Below are 22,220 nucleotides of genomic sequence, written 5' to 3'. Positions count from 1 at the left end.
AAAAAAGTGGACAGCAATGCCCAAAGAGTGTTAGAGAGCAAGTGAAAGAACGAGAGGTCTGAAGTAGGAGGGAGAGAAGAGAGCGAGACCTTGCCGCCGAGGCAACGAGCCGAGAGGATCGAGGAAGGCAGACAAAGCCGCGCGCTGCTTTCACAAGGCAGAACAAAGAGAAGCGGTGCATCATGGGAGTCTGAGCCTTGCGCCACTACTGACGCCATGCTTGATAAACACACAATGACATCGATGTCCGGATCAAAATGCGGACGTGAAGTTTGAAGTGATTGAAAGTAAAAATAAACAAAATGACTGACCACTGACTACAATTTGGATGAATAGAAATACTGACAAAATATGGAAGACATCAGGGAAACCTTATGCAAACCCAGATCGCTTCCCCTTTGACCTCTCTGAATTAAAGTATTGCTAAAAAAAATTGATTCAGGAACACCAGGGTGGACACAAAGAGCACAGATACACCGTGAAGAAGGGATATTCGGTGTTAGCAGTATTTCATATATGCTTGGAGATTGTAATAACTGCATGTGTAAAGTGAATAGTACATCTTTCACTGGAAATCAGTGTATTTGTGTATTTGTGTGTGTGTGTCGTTTTATTGCATCTGACTGACCGGAGCAGTTTGCTCTGGGAAACAGGCCGAAGGAGCAGCGACACCAGGGTGACAGAGGAGGCTGGTTTTAAGTTTCTCAGCTCCAAAACTCAAAGGAAAATGATTAAGATATTGGCTCTAAAGTTTTGCATCCATCCGCTGACTCTTACTTACCCCTCTCTTTCTTTTTCCGTCTCTCTCTCTCTCCCTCTCTCTCATTTTCTTCCTCCGGCAGGTCTGATACGCCAGAGCTGCAGCTGAACTCTGAGTAGCACTGTCTCCGGGAAAAAACAAAGTGATCAATGTGAGAAGGCACGGGGCGCTCATGGACAGGCCAATCAATGGTGGAAAGAACCTTGCCCAGGGCCTTATGCAAATGGAAGCACGTCCTGTAACCTCGGGAGTGAACATGCGCACTAGATCAATGGGACGAGGGTAGAACCTTACAGCAAGATCAGCCTCAGCCAGTAAATATGTAATGATGAATCCCCTAAGATTTCACTGAACTCAAATGAACTTCAACTCGCTCTGTGTCTTATATCATAAAGTGGGGGATAAGACCCTGCACTTAAAGGGGTGGCTCTATTCGCTGGGTGGGGCAGAGTGAGAAATTAAAATGAGCCACTGCGCCAACAAGCAACGTCGCAGACTTTTCACTTATTTTTACTGAAAGAGTGAAAAATAAAGGAGGCTGATGGTCGCCGACACAATACTTGTTGATAATGAGAAGATCTTGAATCATGTTTTGTGTGTTTGAAAATGAAACACAGATGTGATGATCAGACAAGGATGTTCAAGCCAAGGACAATACAAGACATATATTTCATTACAACAACAAAAAAAAAAAATCTACATTTAGCTGCAAAAACAGTTTAGAAGAAACGTGTTTTGGGCTGTTCCCTCTCTCCAGGTTGCCACAGCAGGTCACTGAAACATGTACCTTTGACTTTCCCTGGTTTTGATGCTGGATAACCTTCTTGTTGGTGCCGGGATGGAAACCGAGCTCCGGGATGCTCAAGGTCAAGATTTACCCCATGTGTCCCACGTGAGGAGACATCAAGTGGGACAGTTCAGCTTCTTTTATTTTTTACAAGGCTACAACGAAGTCACTGGGATCGACAGCACCTTCTCTGTACGCTGCAATTGTGTCCACCACAAACGAAAGACGGGGAATCATGGAATAACCTTGAGTTGTAGCTGAAGCTCTGTGGTCTTATGTCACACAGTGAGAGGGGTTCTCAGACAGACCCGTGACCACAGACAGCCTGACTTCATGACCAACATCTCACTTCAACACACCGTGTGCCGCTGTGAGCTACAGCTGCTAGCAACCAATAGAAACGCACCAGACAATGATCAAAGCAACACCAGGGCTGCAACAAAACAACAGTGAGCAGGTTTTCAGCTTTTAGCTGAATCCCAAGATGGTAAAATGCTGGACGACATCCAGCTCTCAGTCTACTTCCAAACCAAACTATTTCCACGCACATGAATGCTACGAGAACAACAGCTTGATTCTTGAGTTGCTTTTGTTTATTTCCTCAACGCACCAGTGAGGTATGATAAGATAAGATAAGGTCTTATTCATCCTGCATGACAAAATACATTTTTTGAACTGTAGACAATAAGATAATAAAAGACAAAGGCCTGTTTTTATGACATCATAAATAAACTAATCGAAAAACAAACTAGACTTTTCATAATAATGTACATGTAATGTACAAACAGTCTTGTATAAAAGTTGAAAGTATCCACATTGCACAATGTATCAGTTAATAAACTTTGAAAATAAAAATAGAAAAACAGTCCAACTCAAAAGCTTCATATTTTACTCCATAAATCCCCTTTTTCGCCTTCCCAGGACTCATCCTTTGGTCTGGTGTTTGCTTCCCTGAGCTCAAGCTACTGTGCAGATCATATTGAAGCTCTCAGTTCATGTTGAAGGCATTAAAATGGTAGCTGAGCCACATTTTCTTTCTCATATCAAGTCTTTGTCAGGCTTTGTTGGACTCTATTTTCCAGTTTGCTCTCAAACTATCTGAACAACCTGAGAATTGATCGGTTGCTGTGATGCAGCCTCGGTTGTCTCCATACGCCCACTTTATATTCCATACTATTCAACTGACTATTATTTTTTTTTTGAATAATTGTTCATATGTAAAATAGATTATGTTAAGACATGGACTGATCACCTGCTCACTGCTCCTTGTCTTTGTTTACTGTTAGCTAGGATCAACACATTTGGGGAGTGAAGTCCTGAACTGCACTGGCTGTACCTGAGCTATAGTCTGAGGTGAGAGCAACAGCTCCCGTCTGCCTCTGGGCTGCTCTGTGCAGTATAGGTGCATTTGATCAAAACAAGACATGTATATCCCTGAGATTTAAAAAAAAAAAACGTGAAAATAAATAAAAAAATGCCTCGAATTGCCATTGGTTGCTGGCGATGTCTCAGATAACCTCTATAACCAAACCAGGGACCAGAAAGTGAGGGAAACAAGAGAGAGAGGGAGGAAAAAAAAAGTATTGAGGCGTACAGGTGTCTACTGTGCAGCACTCCTGCGAAAGAGGAAAACATCTGTGGAAACACTGAACACATCACTTTTCCAAATAGTGTCTCTTGACAGTCTACCTTTACTGCGTTGATACAGCCTTCCACAGGAGTCTGTGTTTACAACAAGTATTACAAAAAAAAGACGGAGAAACAGTGGATCACAATAATATTAGAGCCTATGAAGTTAAGAGTTGGTTGTTTTCTGAGTGGAATGAATGGCAGCTACACATGAGGAAAATACAAAGACGGGTATAGCTATGCACAGCAGAGATGTAATGTATGCAAACAGACAGTGCATCTAACGTAAGAGATACAACTACTCCTGAAATCTATTTTATTCATTAATAAGGCAATAACTCTTCAGGAGTGGGCCAGTCAGTCAGTTGTTGCTGTTTAGTGAGGCATAAGAGGCAGTTTGACAAGAAAATAAAAAAAACCGTGGATGCAAGCGGCAAACAGGACGCATGATGAAGGAGGATACCTCTGGATTTTGGAGCAGAAAAGTTCAGTTTTGCTGCACTTGCATTTTTGTGCAGCCTTTCGTTTTCAACATGGTACATCACTGAGACGTTACAAAACAATGAGAATTAAAAACAAGAATACATATACATGTATATGTAGGTATTAAAACCCAATGCACAACACACACATGCACAGAAATGAGCCAAGATCAATAGATGGCGTTCATGTTCTGACATCGTTATTGTGCTGCAACTGCACAACAATAAAAACAAGAAATACTAATGAAGACGATCCAAAAAGGTAACAAACAACAAAAATAGAGCCTCACACGAAACCAATTTCCCTGGTTGAAGGAACAGCGTGCGAGAGACAGGAGGTGAGTAAAGTATTTTCAACCCCACACTCCTCTAATACCGCAAATGCAATCTAAAAACCAAAGATGCTCCTGAAACATAGAGTGAAACACCAACAAAGGTGAGAATAATGGCGACGTATTGAAGGGAATACTTCACAAAGCCTATTGTGCGAGTATCCTTTTCAGGCTGCAAACCCGCTGTAATTTGGTCTGCGTCATCTGCCTCTAGTCACAATGCAGCACTACAGCTTTGAAATGGATGGCAAATGAAGGCCATTTGTACATAATCACAGCAGATAGAAGAATTCAGGAGCCCGACAATGTGTTGTTGAGGTGGAAAGAAAGACCTTGGTCTATCTGTGGCAGCCAGCGCAGCTAAGGTTTGGCAAGGGAGGTCTTTTTTTTTTTTTTCTTCTTTTCCAGAAACAACCAAATCAATTCAAATCAAATCAGCTTGCTAGCCGTGACATTTAAACAGTTCAATTTACATCCTTATGTTAAGAGGAGAGCGGCTCTTTAAGATCCTTTTCATTCACAAAGAAATTAGACGGCTATATTTCAGCTACTTAATAGAGCAAATATGCTGTAGCTGTGCCGAGGAAGAAACCGTGTCTTTTCATGGTGTACAAAGGGCCAGGCATTGTCTGTCATTACGAGCAGGGCACAAAAACACAGGGAAAGATAATATACATAATATAGACAGGACTGGAAAACAGCACCATGCATGATATGCATGCATTACCACGTGCATGCACACACGGGTGCGTACCAAAACACATGCACGCATGCAAATGCACATACACACTCTGTCAGTGGTGATGGTGTATGTCCTGAGGGCTGCTGTCCTGCTGTGCAGGCTGGCAGGCACTTTTGTCATGGTGGTCCTTTTGTTTCACATCAAACAAAACGCCACAGCTTTGCATACGGCTCCACTAATTTCTGCTAGTGTGCCCCAGCCATTTATCATCGCCGCTCACCCTCTCCTCCTCTCCACCCCCTAACGTGGCTCTGATAGCCGCTCTCCACCGAGCTGCTCTGCTCGGGACGATACGGGGCTTCACACACACAAACGTGCGCATATACGAACGTGCGTGCACGCAAACAGGCGGACACAGACCCATACAATATATGTGCACCCACTTGCAGACAGAGGCACACACACACACACACATACACGAGCGCACAAGCACAACTAGGAAACCGCACTACAACTGCACCGCTTGCAAGCCCGCCAGCTATGGAGAACCTTGAGATAAAAACAAACCTTCTCTTCATCCCCTCCAGAAGCAACAGACAGGCTAGCAGTCAGAGTTTCGAAGGCGGGCGAGACGTGCATACAACATTTGATCAGGGGATTTTGAAAACCTTCGTATGGATGACTTCATAGCACAGATTTTTGTCAACAAATTTAAGTGATTTTTATTTGTGTGGTGAAGATCTCAGGTGAAGGTTGCTCCAGTTCCAAAAGGGAATTTCTGATAAATATAAATGTGAAACTTAGTTTGACACAGTTTAAATGAATCCCAAGGAGAAAGAAAGTTGCTTGCTGTCTGGATGGGAATCAGATTTTGTGAAAAGTTCAATGTCAGTTTGAGGTCTTGTGCTGAGAGTTACCAACCTCTGGCGACAACGAAAGAGGGGACAACTTCAGAGTTAGGATGAATAATTTTCAGGAAGATGGTTTCCATCGAACTGATTCATCATAGACTTAAATAAATGAAATAAATACAAACTCTACTGTGACAATTGTAGGGAAATATATTTAATATGAACCTGGAACTATTAACACTGCAGTGTGAAGTCGAATAGGCATATTTCACTAAATATCTGTACAGATAATGCAAATAGTGGTTTACTTCAGTTACTGACAATATATTGTGGGGACAAAACGCAAAACTCTCATCAGCAAAAGTATGTCCAGCAAAGTTCCTAAACGTTAAGTAAGAAGCGAAAAGTTATGGGGAAGCAAAAAAGAATACAAAAAAAAACACAGTAAATCACTGAGAAAAGAGTGTCTGGGTGAATGTTTGAGACATTTGAGTAATGTCATCATGTGCTGAACCCACAAAGAGACTTGCTGACTCTAAACCTTTGCTGCGATTGGTCACTTGTACTGTATTGACTTCATTTCCACCAAAGAAAGAACCAAATGCTTCAATGTGGTAAAATGTGGTGTTCATTTTTGAGGAGATTTCATACTTAAGAGAGAAGGTTATGAGAGCAAAAACACCTCCGTACTTCAATAACTGAGCGATGAACACAGGAGGATAACCGCAGCCGATTGTCATGGTGTCAACTTTAAGTCACTTGACCTCCACCCGACCGAACATTTAGAAGAGTACTTGAAAAAGACAAACCACAACATTCCTGACAACACATTAAGGGACATGGTCAGATCACTGCGGGATCAGATTTTATTCAAACATCAATGGCAGCCCAGATTCATGTGGTCAAAGAAACACAAGCATGCAAAATACAACAACGCCAAGAAGTAAGGGTGTAGTGTTTCATTCAGAATCAGGCATGTTCACGAGTTTTGAAACCTGCTGTATGTGCTTTCTTTGCTTTGTTTTACGGAGGTAAAAAATGAGGAAGGATTAAGAACAGGAGCGTTTGGAGAGCTCGGTGTGTTCGCTGGGCTGTTGCAATGCCAGTCATGGAGCTGTACAGACCACTGCCAGACCCGGAGTCCTGCACAGAGGGCATAGTTGGCACCAAACCTGCCCTGAGGGTCACCACAAGTGGGAAAGGGGGATTTAAGAGGATGAAGGAAATGAGGACAGGAAACGGGGCAGAAGGTGGAGCGGATTTCACGATGTGCTGAAAGGGATGCAGCCGCATGCCGTACGAAACAAATCAAAAAAGGTGAGAAATCTGGAGAGTAACTGCAAACACCTGAAATTGGTGCTTTGCACAGTGGAATGACAGCTTGTTTGAAAACCTAATGAGGAGGAAATTTTTAGAAAGAAACAGAATAATAAAGCGTTTCAACTTGATAATTGAAGCACATCAAATCCTTCAAACACGAAATAAATCTACATAAAAACTTCAAATCTATCGCTTCGCCCAAAACTCTTTCTATGGCAGACCTCACAAACTAATTCACTGAAATCAACAGAGCGCCACAGATAGCAGAAAGACGATTGGGTGCATTCATTATGGACCGAAACAGATGGCGCGTACAGAATGTACAGTAAGAGATCTTCAAGCATGTACTGTATGTCTGTGGTGTGTTCGCGGAGGGCACTTAAAATCTGCAGCCATGCTTTTTGAGGGGCTGTTGTGGCGGCTGGCTGGTTGTCTGGTTGGCACCCACACATTTGTGTACTGGGAGACAGATGCATTCTTACATAAGACCTTATATAATGCTGCCCTGTCCTGTCCAATAAGAGTGCTCCTTCTTCACTCTTGTGAGCTGGAAGGTTATAGCGCGGGTTAGACAACCCTTCCTCAACACATCCACCACCACTTACACTTACATGTCCACCCCCCTAACTCCTGGCAATGAAGAAAGATGAAAAGACGAACGGAGCGCGGGGAGCGATGGATGCAGGGCCCTCGTTCTGTATGTCTCCGTCGCCTCGTTTCAGTCCTCGGTCTCCAGCTCTTAGGGTTTTATCCTTAGGTGAAGATAATAAATGGGAACCGAAACTAGCATTGTCACTTTATGTGTCAATGCTGGAAGTATAATGGAGACTGAGACAGAAGAGTTCATGATTTTGTTCCAAAGTACTGAGAGTCCGTGTTTTGCTGAAGCGACAAGAAGAAGCATCCTGGAATGGGTTGACACAAAAGCATATGTTGGAGGAGGCTGGGGACTTATGGAGTGAAACAGAGAGGTTAAAGAGCGAACTGAGAAGGATGGATGAATTCTGTGATCACCAAGAATGACACAAAGTGGAAAGGGGTTAAGGAGGTGGGGGGGGGGGGGGGGGGGGGGGGGGGGGGGCGATGTGGAGAAGAAGTGAGCAGCCTCCCCTGCAGCGCAAGCCTCTCGTTCTCTCTCTTGCGCACTCATTCAAAGCCAGTTAGTTACTCTTTGATGTATCTATAATTAGTCAGTACACACTGTGAAGTGTTTTAAAAGAATCAAATTGCATTGAAACACTTGAGCGCTCTAAACAGGGGCTAACGTGTTCCGCAGCGAGGGGAGCGAGCAGCAGAAATTAATGGTGGGCCTTTTTGATGTGCTTGATCAGAAATGTATTTATTAACTGCAAAGGGGAGTAGTAATTAACCCACAGACAGCTTGTTTTCTCCGGGTCTTCTCATGTGTCAAATGGTTCATCCCGCAAGGCTCCGCTCTCCAGCTTCGCGCGCACACACCTCCCACCCCATCCCACCGGACCACTTTCTCCTCAATTAAGTAGACCGTGCGTGCATGTGTGTGTGTGCACGGGCGGGCGTGGGCATACTTATGGCTGAGGGAGTGTAGCAGCAATAACGAGAAAGAAATGCACAGTGGCTGTTTTGAATCCCGGGTGGACGTTTCTATGATATGCCTGTAATGTGGATTTGCGCGAGAGGAGGAAAGTTCGAGTGCATTTGGATAAAATTCCAAACAGTCGGGAGTAAAATACTGTCTACAAACAAATGCCCTTAAATATAATGTATTGTGGGGAAAAAAAATAAATGAATAAAGCAAAGTTGTTTTCATGCGATTGAGGGCTACAAATAAGAAACATAAGTGTATTTATATAAGCGTTTGCATTATTGTCAGGCTGCAGGTAGGAGTTGAAGGAGTTTTGACACTGACAGCCGACAGAAGCATCCACGGTCTCAAGGGAAACTCCACAAGGACACTTCCGGACACCCTGCCGCCAGAAATGAACATAAGGATCTTTAAATCACAGTTTAGATGCTATTTTTTCCGCATTCTGTTTCTTGTGTATGCAGTGTGTTTATATATGCACATACTGTATATGCAGGTTTCTAAGAGGGTTTTCGCATGACAAGGACATCTCACAAAAGAAAGCAGTTAGAACCTGATTGAGGCCTTTACACACAAAGAGGCAGAGAGAGGGAGATGGTGATAGAGGGAGAGAGAGAGAGAGAGCAATAGAGAGAGAAGAAGAAGGGAACACAGAGAGACAGAAAAGACACAAATAGAGAGAATAGCTAGTCTTCGCCACACAGCGAGAAAGCCCTGGAGATTGTGAAGCTGTCACGGACAAAACACCACATGAATATTTAGCAGCCAAATTAAAATTACAAAATACGAAACAAAAAGAGAGTAGGTGAAAAAAGAAAGAAAATAAAATATTCCTGAAAACACCAGTGGGACAAGTGCCCACCTTTAATCCGTCACTAGCAGTTTACTCATTGTGTTGCCTCCTTCCTACTCCCCACCCCGAGAAAAGAAAAGAGATGTGTCCTAAAAGATCTAGCAGGAGATTCTACAGATCAAGAAAGCAGCTGACTAGCGATGTAACCCAGCTCTCAGATCATACAGCAGCTTGCAAACACAGCTACCCTAATGTTAACAGAGCTTCATACAGTGCGGTCCTTTGAAACACAACACAGGTTGTGAAAAATAGTCTTGGCGCAGAGCCAAGCTACATACAAAATGATTGCTGGAATTTCAGAAAGCAGCAGGAAAAAAAAAAAAAACAAAATTCTGCCATTCATAACCATCTCATCCACACAGCTCCAATTGTGTGAGACTCGTGAGTGTTTGATGTGTTCTCAATCATCAGTACAATTAACAAATAATCATTCAAAGATTAAAACTAAAAGTCATGAAGCCAAAAAATCTGTGATTTTAACACCTTTAAATAATATGACATACACAGTAAAGTGTATCTAATATACTAAATACTAAACAAACAAACAAATTGATTGACTGATTAACTAACAAAAGCTTCTATATCTACATAAGACGGCATTAAGCAGCCGGTTCTCAGTACAAGATATAAATATTTATAGTATAACATAATCGCAACCATATCATGACTCTAAAACAGTATTCTGGAGGAAAGAAAAGGTGGCAATGATCAATACGTAATCCAGAATCCCCCTGGACACTTATTGGAAACCAAAAACTAGATGATAAAACATTGACCTCAGAAGTCTTCATATAACCTGCAAAAGACACACTGTAGGCCCATTTAGCTGAGGAGTAGGGTTTTAAAGCCAAAAAGCTAGCCAAACATTTTTTTCACCATCCCCTGTGCACCATTAATTCTGTCAAATCACTTCCTTTCCGCCATCTTTCCCGCTATCCGCCGTCTCTCTTAAGGATGAGAGATCAGCCTGCTCTGCAGCTCATCTGGTTTAACAGCAACTCCGCCGCTGCGCTGCCATCCCGACGTTTCTCCAATCAACCTTCTTCTTTCCCCTCTTTTTCTCCTGTTCTTGATGTGCAGAGGAGGCGGATAGTGCCCAAGGACAAGGATGAACCAGATTGTTTACAGAAGCAGTTCTTTCTCAAAGCAACTGAATGTATTTTATTTGTAATTGTTCCACCGTGTTTCACACACTATCACTCCGGTTTCAGTATTCCTTAGATCGCCGATGCAAGTGCCGCTCCAAATGTCTGCATGCATATGTATGTCTTACAAATGATGTAGTTTCTGCATACTAATATTATTGTGTATTTATTTTAGTATGCCCCCTTATCAGTTGGGATTTTAGTTGGCATTTAAGTTGGAAAATGAAGGTTTGTCTACATATAAACGTATGACGGTGATTGTGTTGACAGGAGTGCATTGTGTGTCTCAATGTGTCTTTTTGCTGGTGGGAGGCAGGAAGGACAAGTGGAAAACTAAAAGACTCACCAGCTCAACGAAAGACAGCCCTCCGTAGCTGTGGGCCACGATGAAGACATTCTTGGCTGCAGCTTTGGACACAAAGTGGTCCCACACATACAGCACGTGTTCCTCAGATGAACCGTTTTCCTGCAAAAACAAAAAAACAAAAAAAAAAACAAAACCTAATGTCATATCCATAGCAAGGCAAACCAAGTAAAACCTGGCACTCCGAGTCACGCAACTACAAACCATTTGAGTTGAATCCAGCCAATACAAATAAAGCATAAATAGAGTTATTAAACTCTATTGATGCTTTAATGCCACAGCCTCAAAACCTGTACTCTGAGGCCGGCGGAAAAAAAAAGACAGAAACACAAAAAGTGGTGATAGCCTGAGGTGATTTCTACAAAGAGCCACACATCAGCAGATCAATAAGTCTTGCATATTGCAAATGCCCTAAATGTAGAACTCAATAGGCAGGATGACGTAACATTTAAATCTTAATTTGTAGCCCGTCGCTGAATCGATGGCCCATCTAAACACCTGCAAAAGCATAATGGGAAGACGCTGGCGGAAGGTCAAAGGAAAAACAATAGAGGGGCACACACGCGCATGGACAGAACACTCACACAAACACGTGGAGGCACAGTGCTGCGGGTTCACAAAATCACAATTGAAGACGTCTACAAATGTTGTCACTCTCATCTGCATGTAAACAGTGGTGCGCGCACACGTGCAGAAACCCGTCACTAGAAGACATGTTTAATTAACCTGAGATGTAGGCGCTTATTCGGGGCCGGGAAGAACAATAGTAAAAGTACAGGCGAGAAAAGGGCAACCGTTAATGAACTTGTGACATTGATTCCGGTCTTTGATTTCCTATCAAACTGTCTGGTTCACAATAGAAATCAACAACAAATTCCCACAAGGGGTAATGCAGCGCTCGGTACGCTGCTGACTGGAAAACACCTGTATTGCAGATCACAACACCATATTGTAGCCATACTTGATTCAAACATGATGCCAAAACAGAAACAAGTGTACATATTTGCCCGAATTAGCATACATATGCCTATATAGAAATACTATCTCAGAAAAACATATGGCCTGCAGAGAATGGAGCCTCATCTGCTAATTGAGTGTCAAAATGTTCAATGTGCATCAAAACAAACAAATAATGTTTTAAAGAAAGGACGGAGGAGCAGACGATTGCCGAACCTGCCTAGTTTTAATTCACGCTGAAGCATTTCACAAAGACAGTGACTGTGGGAACTGAAAAGGTGATGTACAATATTTTCAGGAAAAAAAAAGAGGTTTAAACTTTACTTTCAAGAGGTAAGTGAGCCCGCTTGTGATTTCGTGTGATGTTTTCGCTCGCACGCATCTGTGTGTACAAGTCGGCGTGCGCTCGTACTATTTGATGATGTGCTGATGTGTGTTTTTGTTGCCGTGTTTGTCTGGAGGTAAATTAACCTGTCAGGGTGTTTGTGTTTGCGCTAGATTAGCATGAGGGGGTTGTAGTGTCAGCACCGAGCTCCATTCACGGAGCGTGATGCAAGAGCAGGCAACCCCGCTCTGCCCTGCCCTGCTGCCATCGGTGCTGTGCGTTCGCTTGTGTGCGCGTGAGTGCATATACTGTATGTGCGAGTGCGCGCGTATACGTGAGTGCGTGTGTGGTATCTGGCATGTGCGTGGAGGCCGGCTGAAGCAGAGTTGTCTGTCTGAAAGGCTGCGACATCAAAGTCCTTTGAAGTCTCCCTCCTCTCTCCTTCACCGTGTCACCCTTCATCTGAGAAGCCCATTTCATTAACCTGGCTCTCTTCCTCACGCCCTCCCTCTCTCCTTCCTTCTTTTCTCCTCCTCCGATTCCACCTGTTCTTCTTCATATTCCTAATTGGCCTATTTCTCCACCCACCCTTAAATGACAACGCCTGACATGAGACAGCGGTTGCTGCTGCGCTTGGTGCGCTTACTTTACGTTTACGTTGCTCATATCAAAAGACAGCGGACAAAACGTGGCAATAAGTCGTAATTCTTTTTTTATTTTACCTATGTGAAAACAAGTGTTTTATGTGTTCAATAAAAAAAAGACACAATTAATCAAATGTGACAATGTGAAACTACTTCTATCAGCTAACCTCATCCACAAACACACAAAGACACACACTTTTGCTGATATTCTCAGCAACGCGGCAACAGCATGACTGACTACTTGGCATGGCAGTGTAGTGAATTATCTAAACAGCATTTGCATACTGCCGCAATTATTTCTTGGGGTTAATTCGCTGCAGTGGAGCACACCGCCCTGTGAGACTGGCTTCCTGTCACCAACTCCAAGTATCTACGCTTATTTATTTATTTCCCAGAGTTTCCCCACACTGTTTGTCTTTGTGTGTGTGTGTGTGTGTATGTGTGTGTGTGTGTGTGTGTGTGTGTGTGTGTGCGCGCGCGCGCAGCTGCCAGTACTGTCACTGTATCCCAGCTGCACACCTGTTGCCAGCATCCTTCAGCCATGACTGTCAAGGGACATTTGTGGGTGTGTGTAGTGTTTGTGTGTGTGTGTGTGTGTGTTTACCAAATATATAAGAATCCATACTGTCCCCTCAGAGAACATTCAAGTCTGCATTTCAAACAGTCTCAGGACCACTCTCCACATCCTGACAGCTAACTATTATCAAAAGAAAACAAAAAAGCCAAACAGAAAAGAGTGAGCCTTGATCACCATCGAGGGAGCACCTATATCTCTAAGTAGCTGGTAAAAAAATAAATAAATAAATAAAAATGCTACAGGACCATTCAACAGGCTCTTTTAGCTTTAAGAACCACTGCAGTAAACGGGAAGGAGCCAAACAATCTCTCAATATCCATTACTGTATGATACCGGCTGCAGTGGCTCGGCTAACCTAAACATATCTTCATAATGGAAGCTGATCATCTCAAACCACAAAACGATTTTCTGCAATAAATCACGTCAACATTAGGACCGCTCGACAACCAGCCGTGAAATATTGCGCGTGACCATTTCTCCCAGTTCTCGACCAAAGCTAGTTCCAACTGTTGGTACTTGTTGAATTGGTGCTTTCAAATTAAACAGAACGGTTTTGATTTTCGAGCTTTCCATTACTCACATCCAAATTTAGGCTTGTCAAAAGCAACACTTAAACTGCATGGACCTACACACACACACACACACACACACACACACACACATATAAGTGCACACTATCTATGCGCGCAAATTTGCACACAAGCTCTCTTGTTTCTTTAAAAGTTTGTCCGGTCCAATACTTGCTCTGTGTTTATTCACTGTAATGAGAAGCAGGGAAAGGAGAGCAAGAGGAGAGGAGAGCACTGCAGCCAGAATAACAGCTCCAACGCCAACATAAACCCAGAGTCTGACCAACACAGGAAACAATGAATCTAACAACATCAACACACTCTGACAAACAACCACTGCATGTTTCCTCGCTCCTCCTTTCTGCTCCTCCTCTTCAAGTCGGCTAAAAGGCAAAAAGAATTTCAGAAAACGTCTGAGGGGAAGCTGAAGTTCCTAGCAGCGAGCGGCTGAACGGTGCGGGCCGGAAGGAATCCTGTGGATTTGAGCCATTATACTTTTAACACTCAGAAAGCTTTCAGTGGCAGCCAGGAGTGTCAGGATAGTGTCACGGGATCCCTAAACAACTTTATTGGGTTTGGACTGTTTTACTCGGGCAGCGCTGGTTCCAATCTTGCAAAAAAATGTCAATAAGTATTTCAAGGTGTTCGACTGCGAGTTCTTGTAGAAATCTGAAGTAATACAAACACACGCTTGACAACAATATTATCCCAAAGTTCCTTCCTGCAGAAAAGGAAGAGTTTGAAACAAATTACTCGAATTACACAGGAGCTGCCTCGCTCTCGTTTTTCTGGCTCACACACTCTCTTTCGTACACAAACACACACTTGGGGAAAAAAAAAAAAAAAAAAAAAAAGACTGGCTGAGCGATCTCTCAATCTCTCAGTCCCCTCGTGCTCCCAGGGCCACACACTGAGCCGACCCACCTGCAGCCCCGGTCGTAACAGTCTTTAATATGTCCGGCTCGGGACTGAACAGGGTTGTTTTCATTTGGCCTAATGATTAAATATTAAATAAGCAATGTAGGTAATTACATGTTTGGTATTAGCAAGGAGGCTATTAGAATGAGTTAGCTTGTGTTTGTACGTGTGAGCGCATGATTGCGCACATGTCTCTGTGCACACAATTAAAAAGTGGACGCGACGACACCTGTTTGCAATTGTATTCTAATCAATGTCTAGGACGTGCAGTCCTTTGCCATCGCTTTCCTTTTTTTTTTTTTTTTTCTTTCTCCTCTCGTATTTGTTTCATTCTTTACTCTCTTTAAAGGCAGACAGAGAGCTGAGGTGAGCTGGAAGCTGTCTGGGAGCTGATGGGTCTGCTTAGGGTGGGGGGGGGGAGGAAGGTATGGAGCAAATTAGCGGCAGAGATGGGAAAATAATGACTGTGGCATTGTGGGTAATTAGCAGGTATAGTACCTATGGAGGGTTGGGAATATAATGATGTGAGAAAGAGACAGAAATGGGAGAATAAGGTGAAAAACGTGTGCGAGACTAACAAGAGGGGGAAAGAGTGTTTGTGTGTGCGCGCATATATATGTGTGTGTGTTGCGTGTGAGAAGGAAGTGGGGGGAGTGGGGGAGAGAAATGGTATCTATAGGTGTACTATTTGACTTTGCAATAAGGGAATATACTGTGTAAAAAGAGAGAAGAGTGAGTGAATGGAAGACAGGGAAGCGAGTGAAGAGAGAGAGAGAGAGAGGAAGCAGGGGGAGGCGCAAAACTATATGTCATCCCACGTGCAGATTAGCGTGCGCAGACTGTATACAATAAAATAGCCTGACCTTGGTCGGGTCAGTCTGCTCTGACAATATTTGCCAGGGCATTGTTTCAAATCAATAACTCATTAACAAAGTACAAAGGAAGTTGCTGTGGGTTTGTGAGATTCTTTATTAGAAAAGAGCGTCTGCGGGCCAGAAAGGTCATCGCTGTGACATCTCGGCTAGCCTCGCGCTGCCGCCCGGATTGTCAGGTGAAATTACTGCGAGTCATTAATTGACATAAGGCAAAGGAGAGCGGGCAGGGAGACAAGGCTGTGTTTGTTCCAGGATGACCCTGAGGTGCTCTGCGCGCGAATGTGTGCGTAACTGTGCGCGCGGGAGTGTGTGTGTGTGTTTCAGGTCAGCCTGTAGCCACAGCAGTGTTGTGTGCAGAGAGAAAGAGACAGGGGGCTCAGTGGGTGGGGAGGTGTGAGGGAGGGCAGGATGGATGTGTTTGATGGTTGACCTGACTAGAAGATTGGGAGCAGGGATCTGAGACCGGCTACGCTGGTTCTGCCTTGAGCAAACACACACATACACAGGTATGCGTGCATGCAGAGATCTTGTGTACTGCACATGGCCCATACTCGGACATGCTCGCACGCACTAACAATCAGAAAATCCAACATGCACACTCCTCTTTAAAACTTCGAGGAGCCAAGCGCTCTCAGTCACTGTGCTGAATTTTAACACCGGCAACCGCGTGAGGTTGCTATGCACCACAAAGTGCATGTACAGTGGTCTTGGAACACGAAGCGCGAGCTCGTAAAGACAGACACACGCACGCGCAGGTCAAAGCTTCTTCACGACCACACTTATGCAGAAATACACACGCAAATACAGAAATGGCGTCGCGCCAATTTGCTCTCAGCAGCAAGCCGGCGAGCTGCCCTCCCGCCCCGGTCATTGACCTCGCCTCTGACCAAGTTCAGAGGTTAATCAAGTCCCTACCTGTCCTCAGAAATGCTGAGGCTTACTCCTTGGCAAGACCACAGATCAAAGGTCAAATAAACTCTGCCTGTATAATTGCTTGCGGGCCGCAGAATGGGGCGAATGGGTGAAGGTGAGAAAGAGTAAAAAATTCAGTCCCACAGAGAAACACCGCGGTGCCATGTTGAATACAGGTGTCTGGGTGTGTGCTACTGCCACCATGTTTTCATGTTTACATTCAAGCTATTGTGTGTGTATAGATGTGATCACAAGTACATAAATCAAATCAAATCAAAAAAAAAAACCTCAGGACACGTTGTCGTACAGCGTGAGCATGGGAAACAGACATCGTCTGCTAAATACAGACAAGGACAAGGATCTCAGTCATCCCCCGTGGACAGCTGCAGCTGGGAATAATGGGTCTTGGAGAGGCAGGATCTAAATAATGAATGCTTCTTTCCTTGAGGAAACACACTATATACCATCCAAAACAGATCACTACAAGACCCCCCGTCTGTCCAACACTCGCCTCCAAGACGCTGGAGACAACAACCCTCAGAAATGCCTCGCATCCGACCTGACGACAGAGAAACTTGAGTTATGATATGCAGAACAAAAAAAGAGAGAAAAGAACATTCAAACAAAAGATTTTTTTTTTCCTTAAGAGAAGGTTTTACAGCAACTTTAACTAGTGAGAGGGGTAAATTTGGTTTAACACAAGGGAATTGAGCAACGTGTTCAGTTGAGACACTTGCGCACTCCAGAATATTTTCCCTCTCAATTGTGGTATGATTGTGCCACTTAATACTTGAAGTTGCACTGAAGCTGAATATAGCGAGTGGAAAAGAACAAAACGAATATCCTCAGTCTGCTACTTCAAAATGCCGTTGGAGTGAGGGCCTCTCTGTCTGTCTCTAAACATTTAAAGGGAAGTACAATGTTTAAAGGGAGAAACATAAAAACAGAGGAAGACAGGGAGAGAAATATTCCAGTCATTTATAAAAATAAGTGGTGCTTAAAGAAAGGCGCAGTTCTGTTTTTTGTCCTCTTTGCTCTTTTTCCCCCCTTCTTCTTTCCAGGGCCTGCTGGCCTAATCCCAGCCAGCCAGCCTTGGGTGAACTCTTTGGAAGCTTCTTAAGCCCATGAATGTGCCTTTTGTTCCTGCCATTCCTCCGCTTGGCTGACAGAAAATAGCTAACTGGATTACTGCTAAAATTCAGAGTAAAGTGAACTCCCAAACTTCTATACGGCTAAGTGCTAAGAAAGTGCCCGTCCACCCCCACCTCCACCTCCACCCCCACCCCTCATCAGCATCCCTCCGATCACACTTTCTATCCCTCCCCAGCCTCCCTCTGTCTTCACTTTCTTTTTCCTCCCTCCTCTGCCGTCATCCCCCTAAACATGACCCGGCGTTTGTGTGATCTGGAGGAGTGGAGAGGAGAGGGATTAGACAAGGTTGAGAGGTTGCACACTATGAACCCGGGGCTAAAAAGTAAGAATCCTAAAAGCAGTTAAGAGCTTATTAATGTGTGTAAGAAAGCGTATTAATCAACTCAACTCTATCGGTGGGCTGCTATGTATTTGTGCACGTGTGTTAAGTTTGAGAGCTCTGTTTTTTTTGGGAGGGGGGGTCATTTTATGTGTTTACAATACGAACTGAGATGGGTGTCATGTGAACGAGTCATGTTTTAATGATGTCAAGAGAAGCTGGGACGTACGATTTCAGTGTGTGTGTCGTCGAGTGGCAGTGTGCAGGTGGTCCAACAGCTCAGCAGGAGTTAGGAGTATGAGGTGTAGTGAATGAAAAGATTGGGGAGTGTGCATGTGTGTGTGTCTTGGGTGGGTGCTGTAAAAAAAAAAAAAAAAAAAAAAAAGAGAGAGAGAGATGAAAACAGCCCAGGCTAAAGAGGTTTGATTTGATCCACCACCCACCCCGGCTAAAAGAGTTGAAGGAGGAAGAAAAGACACACACACACACACACGCACACACACACACATACACACACGTACACACACACACACACACACCAGCTTCACTTCATTCTTCACCTGTTTTAATCTTTTGTTCGCCGGTATGTGTGTCACTTCCCGTATCTATGCGTGCGTGCATGTGCATGTGTGCGTGTGTGTGTGAGACAGCTTACTCTGGGGCGGACAGAGGCAGAGCCAGTGGAGAGTAACCGAGTGAAGGAGGAGGCGTGGACGATAAAGGCGAGGTCACGCACACTAACATCCCGCTCGCTTCTGGGTCAAAGGTCAAAATTCAAGAGGCACCGACATGGAGCCGACCTGCTCACTCATTAATCTTTATCCCGAGTCTTGAAATCCCCACAACTAAAGACAAGTGTATTAGGCTGGAAAAACCTTCTACATGACCCCTATTTTTCCTGGTTAATGAGGATAATTTTGTATTAGCCTCCTCATTTGGAAAAAAAAAGAAGAAAAAAAAAAAGAAGCAAAGAAGCAATTTTCTGTCTTCATCTCTCGATGTTTTAAAAATACCGTAACACTACAGTACTTCACTGGCAGGAACTGCTAAATCAATTATCAATGTGCTACCGTAGCGTAAAGTTTAATAACACACACACACACACACGAAAAAGGGACCTGACATGGTGGGGTGGGGGGTGGGGGTGGGGGGGTTGTTTGCTTCATTACATTATCTGTCCTCACTTTCATCTTGACGAGTTGTGAACTATTTATCTGGATGGTGTGTCTGAGACACTGCAGTCTCACAGAGAGACACTACGGCTCAAAATCAGCCGTCTTTGCGGGAGTCGGACATTGTCCAGTATGGATCATAAATTCCTGGACCAATGCAAACACGGCTGCAATCGACTGTATTTACCATCCCAGACAACACTGCAAGTAGCAAGAATCTCCTCCAGCAAAGAGAGCAAGAGCAAAGGAAGATGTTTATATAGAGAATGGAAAAAAAAGCGCCAATTATTATGTGATTATAAGGATGATTCAGTTTTCCCCTTCAAAATAAAACAGTTGCGCAATCATGATTATCCAACAAGACGTGGATTTCCGTATGTTCACAAGAAACATTTCTAGAAGTTATAATCGTCAGATTAACTCCGCAGTGAGCAACACAACAGATTCAATCGAAAAAGAATACAGAGGGGGGTTGACAGGAGCTGCAGGTTTGTGAAACGTCATCATTAAAAAAGCGACACGATGGACCATTTCCCAGGACTTTCGCATCAGATACTTCCTGTAAAGCAAGTTCATCAGCTGTATGATGAGGAAAAGCAGCGTACATGTGAAGAAGTGCGACAGGGTAAGATAGCACTGCAGCTAATTATCCCTTATTAGAGTGTGTATAAAGGTACTGCCAGGGGGGGTGAGAAAAGAAAAAAAAAGCCCACGTTGACAGCTCACACACCGCCCGCTAGTCCCACAGCAGCCCTAACTCTTGTCAGGCACCAGAGAGTGACGTCTTTCACACACACAGACACAAGGGCGCGCGCACACACACTTACACACATGTACAAACACCTACCCACACACACAAACGTACACCGATTACTGCAGTGCTACTGCCATCAACCAAACTAAGACAGTGATAATCGTTGATGGACATCTTCCTATGTGCAACGCGCAAAGTCTGTGTGCGAAGATGTTCTCCTCTTATTGAATTAGAGCTTTGAAACAACACTGCTGGAGGTGCGAACGCATTTAGTTGACAAGGGCGGAACATTAGACATTAAAAAAATATATACTTTTTTCTTTTCGTTTTTCATCACTTTGACCAAAGTAGAATTAGCTTCATGCAGAAGTGTCACTTCCTTTGTTTCACCACAAGGTGAACTGGCGGAGCATGGTGCCTCGGGCCATGTGTGTGTGTGTGTATGTGCATGTGTTTGTGCGTGATTAGCGGGTCTACAGTCAGTACAGCACGATAAGAATGTTGCGGTGTGTTTGCAGTGTGTGTGTTCGGGAGATAATAATCCCAGCGGTCAACAAGAGCGAAGGGCCAGAGCTGCACTGACCAGCCCACCATCTGAGAGAGGAAGAAAGAGAGGGAGAGGGAGAGAGAGAGCGAGAGAGAGAGAGGGGACGAGGGAGAGTTAGAGGGAGAGAGGGAGGTAGCCATGTGGTTAACACTTGCTCAGTGAGAGGCGACTGGAGCACGGCCAACCTCTTCACACACAGGCTGACCACACAAGAGCCTCTCTTTCTCCCTCTGCCTTCCATCCCTCCTTCATCCCTCGTTACCTAACAGTCTCCTTTCCTCGCTCCCTAAGCTAGCTACCTCTCTCGCCCTCCTCCTCCTCCCGGCACCTTATTCCGCCTGCTTTGTCTCTTCCGAACTTGCCAAAAGTTTCTCCCTCCCATTTTAACACCTGCGAGTCCTCTCCTGCCTCCTCCCACGACCCCACAACTGTCGACTCTCTCCACACTCCCCCATCGTACCTGATCCCCTGATGAGCATCTATCAGTCCCTCCTCCCGCCCCGGCTGACCGAACACCTCCTTTCTGGCTTCCTCGTGTGACTCTCCTCCCTCTCTCTCCCGCTCTCTCCATTCACTCATTGTTCAAAGTTACTCTTCAACGTACCCGTATAGGAATCTGTTCGGTCTCCGTCTCCTTCTGTGGGTTGCGGTACTTCTCATAGAATTCCCTCTTCTTTTTGCCCTCTTTCTCGTCTTTGCGCTCCCTCTTTTCTGCCGGCTCGTCCGACTGCTCCGTGGGAGAGGGCAGGGGAGAGGATCTGGCCGGTTTCGTCACCTCCAAGTAGTTCTCGTTGGGATTGAGCACCATCACACCGTAACCCTCCTAAAAAAAACAAACAAAAACACATAGACTGACGCATTAGATTTTCAGAATAAGCATGAACAATTCAACACTCTGGTCATAATATCTGAAGTCATGGGAATTTCCTTTATGAATGTAATTTTTTTTATGCACTGTAGTCAAAAATTAAATGTAATAATAACTAATAATCAAACTGAGGAGCCTTCATTTGCAATTCAATAGTACTTACGTAAAATAACTTAATATAAATATATATTAATTGAACATTTTTGTGTCAGATATGCATTGATATTTTTTACAAAAGCATCAAAGGAGAAATAGGACTTCCCCCATGTTTACTTACTACATTTTTTCAACTTAACTATACTATTACAAATTAATTTCCCAATAAAATATTTTTATATTCTGACGATATTTTAATTCTGTACATAAATTGTCTAAACTACTTACTTTTAGATGAAAAGCTGAAATCATATCATGCTTACTAAAAGGTATATCTGTGCACCACTTGATAATCTCTATCATCATAAGGCTGAGAAAACTTCCTGTGCTGTGCAAGTCCGCCGGTGGCTCGTGGTGTCGGAGAAATTTATGAGCAAATAATACCGTCACAACATTTAAAAGCCACAGACTGTGATACGACTGGGGAGCGAAGATGCAAATCCAGACAGAAACAAATGGCATGGGAAGCGATAGGAGGCGAGGGTGTCACTGCAGGGACGGGCCTGAGGAGTAACTGGGGGATTGGAATTCAGCGACGGCAGTTTCAGTCAGGGAGTAGCATTTAGTGACTCTAAAGGCCATGTGTCACTTAATATCAAACCCAATCGATCTCAGCATCACACAGTGAAGGAGGTAGCAGCAAATGCAGCTATATATATCTATGTATATGTGGAAGACTTTCGTAAATTATCTGAAACTACCACAA

The 22,220-nt window shown here is 44.0% G+C and overlaps 1 protein-coding gene across 2 annotated transcripts in view; it reads right to left on the bottom strand.

Annotated features, from left to right (window-relative positions):
- The window catches only part of arb2a (ARB2 cotranscriptional regulator A), a 143,578-nt gene that overhangs the window by 63,979 nt on the left and 57,379 nt on the right, over window positions 1-22,220 (bottom strand). For both annotated transcript variants that reach the window (XM_030105611.1, XM_030105612.1), the window contains exons 7-8: window positions 21,095-21,313; window positions 10,752-10,871 (exon numbers count right to left, since the gene is read on the bottom strand). In XM_030105611.1, coding sequence (XP_029961471.1) covers window positions 10,752-10,871; window positions 21,095-21,313 — 339 coding nt within the window. The remainder of the gene's footprint in view (window positions 1-10,751; window positions 10,872-21,094; window positions 21,314-22,220) is intronic.

The sequence above is a fragment of the Salarias fasciatus genome, chromosome 12, assembly GCF_902148845.1.
Source record: "Salarias fasciatus chromosome 12, fSalaFa1.1, whole genome shotgun sequence".
Classification (NCBI taxonomy): Eukaryota; Metazoa; Chordata; class Actinopteri; order Blenniiformes; family Blenniidae; genus Salarias; species Salarias fasciatus.
This window is presented reverse-complemented; position numbering and strand designations above follow the sequence as displayed.